Source organism: Apaloderma vittatum, unplaced genomic scaffold (assembly GCF_000703405.1).
Source record: "Apaloderma vittatum isolate BGI_N311 unplaced genomic scaffold, ASM70340v1 scaffold10041, whole genome shotgun sequence".
NCBI classification, from domain to species: Eukaryota; Metazoa; Chordata; class Aves; order Trogoniformes; family Trogonidae; genus Apaloderma; species Apaloderma vittatum.
The window spans coordinates 55609-67854 of record NW_009700828.1 but is presented as its reverse complement, the minus strand read 5'-3'; the positions used below and the strand labels follow the sequence as shown (position 1 = coordinate 67854).

Sequence of the window (12246 nt, the reverse complement as noted above, 5' to 3'; positions counted from 1 at the left end):
ATATCGGCCTCTCTTTCCAATTTTGTATCATATCTAAGTTTATTGAAGGTACACTCCATCTCACCGTTAAGGTTATTAATGAATAAGGTGAGCAAGATTGGACTCGGTATTTACTTCTAGCGTAATCTAGTAGTAACTAGCCTCCAACTGGACTCATACCACAGATGACAATGCTTTTAGCCCAGGAGTTCAGGTAGGTTTCAGACCACCTCACCATCCACATCTGAAGCTGATTCTTCATTAATTTGTCCCTGAGGTTTTTACAGTGTTGAAGGGTCTGGCTAGAAAGTTAGGTTAAAAATCTACAGCTTTCTTCTGCATCCTCCAAGCTAGTTATCTCATCATAGAAGGCCATCAGTTTGATCAAGGAAGATTTCCAGTTTGTAAATCTGTGCTGACTGTTTCACATCACCTTCATAAGTATCGCCCAGGCTGTAGATAAGTGCAGAAGGAAGCAGCCAGAGGCTTTTCTGGTGGGAGAGAGACATTAATCAGCTTGACAATAATGTGAAAAATAATACTTAAAAATGGGGATGGTAAGCAAAGAAATGCTTTCACATTTGCCAGCTGTGAGGGAAAACTGCTACTATTCGGTTGTTAGTTAAATGCTAAGTCTTGCTCTAAGAACTGTAAGCCACTTTGGTTGGTTGTTGGGTTTTTAAAAAAATTATTTTAGTTATCTCCAAGGATGTTGCTGGACAGCTGTTAAGTAACAATCAATTAATACTTGTGTATTGGAACACTACTGTAACTTTCTTACCAATTACAACGTGAGTGTGACAATCCTGGAAGAAAATTAGAAATCATAGATGATAGATGACAATAAGGAGAAAACTTTGTTGCAGAGCCGTCAGGTTCAAAAGGCAAAATTCAGAATTCTATAGCATGAATTTTAATATAAAGAAATAGTCATCATATACCTAACTGAGTAATGAGTGCCATGCTTGTGAAGTTAGTAGTTATATATTAGAAAGCACTAATTACAGAAGGGTGTTCATGGTTATTGTAGACAACCAGCTGACCATGAATTGCTTTTTCATCTCTCTAGCTGAAAGAGGTAATATGGTCTTTTCAAGAAGAAGAGAGTAAAGGTGATGTGATCACTTATTGAAATCTTGGCAAAAGCATTACTGGGATACCATTCATTGTTAAGAATTGCTAGTTCTTTTAAGAGATTGTGGAAAGAATGGTGCTATTCAGGGAACACTCTGAAGTGACTTGTGCTCTGGAAAACACATTTTGTAATAAAAACTTAAAAAACCCCACCCCAAAACAAGTGTTATAATCAAGGATGCTCTTGACTTCTCTTTTCAGGATTTATGCGAAATCTGATGTTGATGGATTGTTCAATTCGAGATGCAGTGGTTAGCTAAATAGAAAAAAATCAAACTTTTACACACACAGTACTATGGTCACTCTATCACAATTATAATAAGACACAATGTAATAATAATAATCCCAGTTTAATAGATCATTGAAAATGTTTCATCAAGAATGTGATGTAGATTATTTGTCATAAAAACAGTGCAAATTCAAGAATTTGCCACTAACCTTAAGCACGCTGAATTGCGATGTCTCTGTACTCTGAATCTCTATACTTGGTTTTACTAAAAAGATGAGGTGACATTACTCTAACTGAGGCCTGAAATTAGATAAAATCAATCCAGATATTAAGACTGGTTTTGGTGGGGTTTTTGTGTTTGTTCTTTTTGTTTGTTTTGTTTTAAGAGATGTTTTCTTTCAAATTGTGTATAGTGCTCTGTAAAAGAATTGGAAAGTGAGCTGAGTCTGGATTGTTGCTTTTTCTCCTAAAAAAAATACAAGTGCTTCCACAACCTTTTAATGGAAGAATGGCTAAAACTTTGGAAATAACATTCCAGGTTTTAATTCTTACTGATGTAGGGACAAGAGAAAAAGCCAAAAAAGCCACAAAGCAAGCTATCTAGGCTTTTCAGACCTTCTCTCAAGCTAATACTACTAGAGATAATGAGGAACAGTTGCAATAGCACACAACAGAATTCCAAAGCTATTAGGAAAGAAACCGCCCCTCTCACTTTTTTTTTTCTTCAGGCAAGAATGGACAAATATGTTCTCAGTCTCAATACTGTGATCATATGTTAAATTGCTCATAAAATTCTAAGCTAAAGAAAGTGAAAGCACTAGACAGTTTTACCAGCGGATGGAAGAATGCTTATCTGCTATTGAAGTGTAATAACATCCAGTAGCCACTTTGAGAAACTGGCTGAAATGAAACATAGCTATAAGGACTTTATGAACAATCTGTTGTAAAATTATATACCAGCTGCTAAAGGAGGTGTTTAAAGGCTCATAAAACCATATGGGCATTAGCAGTACTGATTTTTTGTCTCTGTGCATTTCATCTTTGGATGTGGCAAGTTCTGCATGTGTAGGTAAGTAAGAGATGAGAATTTCTGTATGGTATCCTAGAGTGCAGTCCAAGCCAACTTTATGTTTGCCATGAAATAATGTGTAGTGATTAACATGTTCTCTATGTTAGAATGCTGAGGTAAACAAAGAACATATTTGAGTTCTCAGTTTCTCAATCACTGTTGAGTTAGAAAGTTAATTCATTTGGGCAAAAAAAGTAAAATCTTGACTAAGCTTCATGTTTAGAAAATTATTCATTCTATTCCAAGGTGAAGAGTCCTGCTAAGAAATCAACTGGATTTTTTAATATTTCATTACTTTCTTGTCTTCATATGCTGAACTCAAGGAAGTTTGCATGTGTAAGGACAATTCAGTGTTTAAAATTTCAGGAATAGTCTGATTTGTCCATAATGATGACAAAATCAGCCTGGTAACTGGAAGGGGTAGGAAAGGGAAAAACTTTAAAGGTGTAGACATTTCTTGAAGAACCATTCTTTTTTTTTTTACTATTTTTATTTTTTTCTTTTTTCTTTTTTCTTTTTTCTTTTTTTTCTAAGAGTGTTTTCAGTGCATAGCAGAATGCTTGCTAGCTCCTGTACAAAGTAATAGGATTCATTTTGCATGATTTTAATAACGTTTTATCAACAAAAATTATTATGGTATTTACAATGACTGGCTGTTGGTAACTTAAAATACGTCTCTAATCAAATAATGCTACATCCTATGTCAGAACGTAGTGAATCAGTGAGGTTTTTTCAATGTCTTTCAGAACACATTCAGTTGTTCTTATTGTAGAAGCTGTATTTTAAGGTTCGTAACCTTCATGTTATTGTACAAAAATCTGTACTCTGGTCATACAGGTTATTTGTATATATGGGTAACGCAGGTTTTATATGTCTATGAGTAATTTTCTCCCATGAGGCTGTGCACTGTTCCTTTTGTTGTGAGGTAGAGCTGCCTAGGGGGTCATTGTGGAAGTAGATCATTGAAATGATCCATGTTAAAAATAGTCTTAAAAAGACACAGAGGAATGGCAGTGTTATAAATGGTCTTCACTGTAGAGGTCAACGGTGATGGACAATATGTAACTTTTCTCTTCATTCTTAGATTACATCTTAGGTTTATTTAAAGGGGATTTTTAGGTGTATTAAAAGAGTGCCCTTTGTTGTTTTTTTTTTTGCAAGGAATATTATGTGGAAGTCTGCACAAAGGGCTGTGGCAGGGAATAATGTTCATTTCTAGTGCAGAAGCCTGAGAAAAGTAAGAATTGTGTAGAGAGACAGTTAGACAAATGACAAAACCACAGCCTGAATTTGGGGAAATAAAGCTTCTGCAGCACAAGTTGTTAAAAGGAAAGAGCAAACAAAGGCACGCCTCAAGGCCAACAGAACCACCTGGATGTCCAGAGATCATGAGGAATAGTGTGCTGCGAGACATAAGATGACTGAAATCAGGGTTGGAAGTAAAGACCTCTGTGGAAGGAGCCATTAGAGTGGAGAAGAGTCATCTATAGATGTTATTACTCCTGTTCTTTTTAGCCTGATCACTCTGTTTTTCACGTTTAATAGAAGTGGTCTAATTAATTAAAACAAAACCATCTTTCCAGAATTGGAGAGTTTGAATGTCTCTTTCTGGTCTTCTTTAAAAGTTCCCTCGTAGGAGAAGAACATCTAAGCTCTGGCCAGTCAGAGTCAATATGTAAGGTGATTATTGTTTTCAGAAGGTTGTGGTTTACTAGTTATACTTTTAACAGTGAGGAAGGAGGAAAATCTGATTCTCTCTTTCAACTAGGTACACATACAAATTTAACTGTAAGTTTCCGAAGATGACATTAGGTCTATAACTATGCAATTTTTCTGCATATTAACGTCAAGGTTGTATTTGTGTGGTAGGGTAAATGTATGACAGAATTTCAGCAGCTATTAAGTAAGATGAAATCAGAACTTAGCATGTGCCTTTCATCTCTTAATGTTACTATGAAAAACCTAGTAAAAGTGTTTGATGAAAATGTTACAACAATGAAAACATTTAAAATATCATTATTGTAATGTAATGGTGGTATTGTAATAACATGAAATTATTTTAGAAGTTGCCTATGTTAAGGAAGTAGGGAAGTGATAATTAGTAGACTGCAGGAGTATATAGAAATGTTCAAAATTAGTAGTGTCTTTTATCTTATTCTTGCAAAGCATAATTTCCAAAATTATGGATGAAGTTCACCATTTAGGCCTTTTTATACTCTGATTCGTAATGAATTTTTTAAAAAAGACTAAAAGCTGTATGAAGTGTATTCCATATTAATGATAGCAAACTTCTCTTTATTCTCTTTTCAGAAGGGAATAAGTGACATAGCTATAAATATGGACTTACCTTTTTGTAAAAGCTTGTGTGAATGCCCTGTATAATGCCATTCGTGAATTTCCACGAGCTACCTTTGTAAAATGTTTTTTTAGGAAGTCTAGAATTTCTTTTCACAATGCTTTCTATTTTAAATATAAGTAGAGACATCTATGAGCTTTCTGCATTTTGTGACTTTATGATAGTTGTCACCAGAAAGCTGGAAACCTGTGCTAAACTTTGTAAAAATCATTGTCTTTTGTCAATTTGACAAATGAAAATAAATCCACAACTCAGATGATTAAAACTTCATAGATCACCAGCCTAACTAAATAAGAAATCTTGAAAAAGAAATAATTCCTCTACACAGTAATTACCTTGAATCCAAATTTGTCTGTCATACCAACTCTATTGTTCTTCAAACCTCATAAAATTGCAAAGCATCTCAGATTTATACTGTGATGGATTTTACTTTACAACTTAAATCAGATGCGTTATTTTAAATTATGATGAATTAGGAAAATGAGGGGAAAGCCTGACAGATACAATATTTACCATCTTGAATTTTTGTAAAGAAATAAAATACTGATTTTTAAAATGTAGTTTGGAAACAAGTAGGTGGTGAAGGTCAGTAGCCTCCTCCAAAGAAATAATGGGGAGAGAAAATTTAAAGGAAATTAAGTTCACTGTTCCAGGTACTAATTTCTTTTCTTTCTCATGGCAATTTAAAGTAATATTTGGACCTTTTTATTATACAGTAATTCCCCTTCTCCCAGTTTCATTCATAATTCTTTCTTTTCAGTTTCCGCACTAGCAAAGGCGTTGGGTATTCTGCTCATTTTGTTGGCAACTGCTTAATAGTGACGTCATTGAAGTCAAAAGGCAAAGGTTTCCAGCACTGTGTAAAGTATGACTTTCAGCCACGTAAGGTAAGCAAAGTGGTATTTATAATAGAGCATAACATTGAAAACGTGACAAAGTTCTTCTTGGAAGAAGAGCTAAAATCTCTTCAGTGCCATGGGGTTACTAATCTCTTATTTATGAGTAGCTTCTCTGGTGGTCATGCAAAGTTTTATGTGAGCTACAAAGCAGAATCAATTCAAGAAAAATGTAATAAAGTAACACTTCTATAATGTCAGCTTGTTTGTATATGAGTAGCTTCTCTGGTGGTCATGCAAAGTTTTATGTGAGCTACAAAGCAGAATCAATTCAAGAAAAAAGTAACACTTCTATAATGTCAGATTGTTTGTAAAAGTACTGCTGTATTAGCTTCAGATTGAGAAGAATTCTGAGTATTTGTGAAATGGTTGTATTTTATTTTTAAAAGGTCGTCATTCTATTTCTGAACATTCTGTACTTGATAACTTTGCTGGCAGTGACTGGAACAATATTGCTGGCAATGCTAGAGCTTCATCTGTTACTGGGAGTATAAGCCTCTGAACTTTCTTCTTTGTCAGTGATGTTTCTGGATTTCTCATTTTTCAGCATAAATCTTGATTATTTCTCTAGATCGTATTAGTGTTCATTTCTGCTGTATGCCTAGTAGTCCTAGGAGAACAATGATTCTGCTGGCTTCAATATTTCAGTTAGTTGACTGAAGCACTGACTATTCCATACAAGAAGCGTATGTGTTTGTCACTGACAGCATCCTTGTATATATTTTGCTGTGAAGCTCATTTCTTTTTTTATGGCCTTAGAATTTGTATATTGAATTTCAGTGCTTGTTTTGTTTTGAGAAACCAATTTTTAGGGAGTGAATGCCATTGTTCACTCATCGGCTTCATGTTCTGCTATTTTTCTTGGTATGTATTTGTGATTCAAAATCACTGATTCTAATTCTGTCATGTAGCTTTGAGGTAATTTGTATTTTTTTAGTACATAGTGATGTCTTTTTCTAGCATATTACTCAGGAATGCATAAAGCCATATAAACACGTATCTGCTGATACAATAATTCATCTGAAATGAATTATTTCTGGATTGCAAATGTTATTTAATTGTGTAGCCAAAAAGCAATTTTGATACCAGTTCACTTTTCTTGTAAAGAAGCATGTTGCATGCTACTGATAAACATTCAATCTAGGAACAAATAGAATTGTTACCTTTTGGATTATGTTACTGATAAGTAGCTTTGGGGATCTAGCTCATCATTTTTTTACTTGTTAGTTAAGAAGCAGTATTTCATGTTTTAGCAAGATATTCTAGGGATAATTTTTATTATGAATAACTAGTTTCCTTCATGCCAGCCCTGGAAAATTTTTTATTCTTGCTATTCTACTTAAAATAGTTAATTCTGAAATACTAGTACATGTATATCTCTTTATATGAATATCAATTTCAAATCATAATCTGCTAAAGTACGTCCAAATATAACTTCCATGCCAGTTTTATATTTCTCAAAGATTGTACTTCATACAGTTTGGATTTTATGTCAGATTTAGAAAGTATTTTAAATAAATCTTCCAGAATATATTTGCAGGTGATTTCGTATGGTATATTTTTTCCATTAATAACCTATGTGTACAGGTATATGGAAAGGTACATAGCACATAAAGGAGGAGAGAAAGCCTGTCAAATACTAATCCTGACTATAACAAGTCAAAACATATCCTGTTTAATATGTACTTTCATTTTTTTCATGTTATTTAGGTATTAGATTGGTTCCACTGTGCAAGCATTGAATGTATAGATATATTTTCAAAAACCATGTACCCATTTATAAAAAACTTACTGTCCAAATGCTAACTTGAGAAGTGTGATTTTTGTCATCAGATACATTATTTTCTATTTGCTTACAGATGTAGACATTTCAGAAATAGCTTTTAGAATCATAGAATCATATCAGCTGAAAGAGACCTAGAAGATCATCGAGTCCAGCCTTTGTCCCAGCCCTATCAACTCACTAAATGATGCCCACCAACACAACATCCACCCATCTCTTAAACACCTCCAGGGACGGTGACTCAACCACCTCCCTGGGCAGCCTGTTCCAATGGCTGACAACCCTTTCCGTAAAGAAATTCTTCCTAATATCCAACCTGAACCTCCCCTGGTGCAATTTAAATCCATTTCCCCTTGTCCTATCGCTCCCCACGAGGGAGAACAGACTAACCCCCGCCTCTCTACAACCTCCCTTCAGGTAGCTGCAGAGAGTGATGAGGTCTCCCCTCAATCTCCTCTTCTTTTGCCAGAAGCATCATCCTCATTAAGCTTCTGAATAACCTTTCTTAAAAAAAAAAGTTGAATCACATTAAAAATTATACATTCAAGTGACTTGGTCAAATGCTTTATGTAGGAAACTCGGGAAGATACTATGTTCATGTGAAGATCTTGCCACTGTTAACTATGTCATATGACACCACAAAATAATATGAATCTTAGTTTAAAACTTGAAGATGTATTAAGTGATTACTTTAGGTCTTAACTGGTGTATTTTAACAACACTATAAAAGCAAGTATTTATAAAAATACATAGAAAAATTTAGTCATCATATCTGCAAATAGGAAATGTGGATGTATTATAATAGACTGACCTCTCAACAGAGCTAAACTAGCTTTGGCAGTGGAATGTTTAATATGCCTGTACTGCTTTTTGGGATGCCAAAATGAAATTTTTTGTATTAGTAACCCCCAGTAATTTTCACCCCCCTGAGTTACAACCTCAGCATCAATCCTTGTAAACATGTGAAAAGGAAAGCACTGTAATCAAGAGCAAACAGCTTTTTTTTGATATTTCTAATCCCGAACACCTTTCCTAGTTGTAGTATAGACTGAAATGAGTTCCACATTTTGGAAATAATTAGTGTGTGATGCCTCATCTCTCTATACTGTGTTATGGAGTAGGAATATGACTTACTCAGCAGGGGGTGATTAAGCTTGAAAAATTTCATCAGTTTAAACAATTGACAGACTATTAAGTGTCTTTGAGTACTACCTGAGGAAGTCCTTGTTGGAGCAGAGAGGCATGGTCTTGGGACATTTTTGAGAAAACAATACAGGGAAGGAGACTGTAGAATGAACTGGAAAAAAAAGAAGTGGGGGAAATTCTTCAACTGAAACCTGAAGCAAAATTGTGTGTGTAATTATACAACTTAATTTGGTTATTGTGTAGTAGTAAAGTTCTGAAAACTGTGTTTGCAGATACAGAATTGGAGAAAAATCAATAGCACGTCTGTACAACATCAGCGAAGAACATTCACTTAAGTGAGACACAGGCAGTAGGAAGTTGAGCCATACATATATCTGTGCTTCTACACATCTAAAAATACAAAAGAGAAACAGGAACATCTATTTCAAATAAGGTTATTGACAGAATGGATGTATCAGAAGCTTTGTTGACTGTCAATGGGCACTCATTTCAAATTTCACTTCTAGTTATGAGTGACAGGGAGGCAGGTCTTGGTAATAGATGAGAGATGCCCTGTAGTAAAGACTTAACCTAATCAGATAAAGTTCATTGTAACAATAAATAACAGAGTTTCTGTGCACTGAAAAGAAATAAGTAAGAAAACCATACTATCCAGATTAAATTGTTAGCCTCATTATAGGATGATTATAGCAAATCTGATGAACTGGGCAAGATCAGAAGGCATACTCATAAAGAAGCTTATATTACTTTGCTATAAACTGAATGGCATCTCACTTGGATGAAAGTTCAAACTTTTAAATACTAGAAGCATTTGGATTTATTTCTCTTTGAAAATTTTAGAGAGCTCAGATGTGGACTGCTGCTTGACTATCTTGAAAAATGCCAAATATGCTTGGATATGCAGGATTTACTGTTTTAAATTTTAAAGAAATTTCAAAAAACTACCTTCACTTCTTTAAAAAAAACAGAGAGAGAAGAGAAGTGGAGCAGTTGAAAGATGAAGGTGTTTGATAGTGCTAGAGATATTGCTTAAATGCAGTTCAAAAAATCTAATAGGAAGTATAAAAGCTCCTCACAATACACCTGAGCACAGATAAATTGCAAAGTAGAGACTGTTGTAAGTGAAAAGAAGTTGTTTAGAAAAGGGAAGTGGTATCAAAATGAAGAACATGTAGAAAACTGAGCTATAGGAAATTATATGTAAAATGATACAAGAATTTAATTTTTTTTTCCAGTCCATAGGGGCAGTTAGATGACTAAGACTTAACAGGAGCCCCTGAAGAATATAGTGTCGTAAGAAAAAAACTAAATTAATTAATTGCATCATTGTTTACTACAAGATGAGCCAATGGGGATGAGTCAGAGGAAGTGTCTCTTATTGAAATGTCAGTAGATGTATAGAAATCAATGTAAGAGATAATAATACATTTCCAGGATGTTACAGTAGGCACCACCAAGTTCCAAATAAATTTGATTATGGAATTTGCCAAAGTTTTAACTGTAATATATAATCAATTTTGTAAACCAAATGGATGATAGAAAATCACACAAATTTCAGAAGAAGGCTTTGCTGATATTTAGAATTACATATCATCATGCCTGATATCGTAACCATCAAAGTGGCGTAGAAGCTACAAAAATGGAAAGAAAAGACTATAAAACATGTAGATAAACATATCGGGAACAAAGCAATGCAATATTGCACTGGAAGTCTTGTCCCCCAATTCTGTTGAATTATTTGATTATTGTGCATAAGAACAGGTTTGTGAGCCAGTTGATACATGCTGTATGGATTCCCCCAAAACTTTAGGCATTAACTCTGAAAGACTTGAAAATTATGCTATCATGTGATAAGTGAATTAGGTATTTGTTAAAATACAATGATGGAAGGATATGAATCAAGTTCAGGAATCACTCTAAGGACTCTTATTTTCCTGTAGATAAGAATGCATTATGAACTTAACTTGATGGAATTTGTCATCCTCTATTTTAGGAACTAGCTTTGAAAACCTACATTACTCATTTTATCTAGATAATACTAGTGAACACATATGACACAAAGAGTAAACTATTTTTTAATATTTGAATACTTCCCTGGCTAAAAAGAACATACAGTTTAAGATTTAAATTGAGTTAATTCAAGTGCAGGAGTCAAAACTGGATTACTGGATTACTTATGATAATGAGCTCAGATAGACTGTCTGAATACACATATATTCAAATAAAGAGAAATTCAGGTTTTTTTTAGAGCTTGCCTTGCAGGTCAGAGTAGCAGACACAGATAGTGCTCTGACATAGCATCAACGCCAAAGCTTAAAAAAAGTTATGTGGAAGAAATGAGACTTTGACTAAAAGAAGCTGCATATATGTGAATGAGAGTTATTATGGGAAAAAATATTATAAGAAATAGATTGTGTAATTTTCCTAAAGTTTGACATGGACACCAAAGCTCTCCCAAGACAGCATTGCTCATTTTAGTACCTTATAGGCTCTGTGGACAGCATTTCAGCAACAGTAATGAAGTATTTATTGCCAAATTAGTCATCTGTTAAGCTTAAACTACACACAGAGATGGTCTTACAACCTGGTATATTTTCAGAAATGCTCTTCAAGCACCATAAAACAAAAATCACAGATAAAAGATAAATGAATAAAACTTGGGTCTTAAGGTTGTCAGCTGATTTCTGCTACAAAACCATGAGAACTGGAAATATGAGTAAACAATTATAAAAGGTACAACTTTGAATAGTGCTATTGCAAAAAAAGCCTGAGGTTGGGCTACAAGTATTTAAAATCATCATCACTTTATGAAGGTTATTGATAAAATGACTTTTGAAGGAAAGAGGTCAAGGGAACCCTAACCATTCTGTCATTCTATCACAGTATTTTCTTCTGAGAGTTTTATGTTAGGTGATGTGGAAGCTTTGGAAAAGAAGTGCTGATGAAAGCAGAACTCTAGTCCTGTGGTTTGTACTTAGCTTCTGATTAGCAGAGCTAATTAGCTAATTAGTTAAGCTTCTAGACTTTGAGTTGTTGAATTTATGTTGAATGTTTCTTTTAAGTTCGAATTTGCCTACAAAATGGGAAACAATGTTTGCTTATTGTATTGTCGGTTTGTTTTTTGATTTTTTTGGGCGGGAGGAGAGGGGGAAGTGGTCCTCAAAAACTGCTTTGATCATGATTGCTTGGAAAAAATCCCCCAAAATTAGACTGACCACATGTGACTTCAGAAGCTGAAGCTGTAGCAGTACGTCCTTAATCTAATATTGACTAATGAATCTGTTTACTTGGATACGCAAGAAGTGAGATACTCTGACATACTGTTGTATGAATAGTAGGGGGTTTTCCCCCTTCTGTCAACTACAGGTTTTAAGAAGAGAAACATGAAAATATATTTTTAAAGACCTGGAACTAGATGTGGAAAATACATGCATTCTAATATTATAGATATTATATATAGATATTATAGATATGTAACAGAATACAACTCAGTTTGAGGACTACTGCAATGATTCATGTTAAAGTACATTTTAATATATTTAAAAATACTTTTAAAAATTGTATTCAGTGCTATGTCTGATTTAAAAATCAACATGTGCAAACTTTTTGCTTTTATTTTCTCCGATAGAGAGAGGCAGATTTTTATATAAGTAG

At 34.1% G+C, this 12246-nt stretch overlaps 1 protein-coding gene across 1 annotated transcript in view; it reads left to right on the top strand.

Moving 5' to 3' along the window:
- NBEA (neurobeachin) overlaps positions 1–12246 on the top strand; it is a gene marked incomplete at both ends in the record, with an annotated part of 78991 nt that overhangs the window by 12597 nt on the left and 54148 nt on the right. The window contains 1 exon segment of the mRNA XM_009878887.1: positions 5528–5654. Within this exon segment, the coding sequence (XP_009877189.1) occupies positions 5528–5654 (127 nt within the window).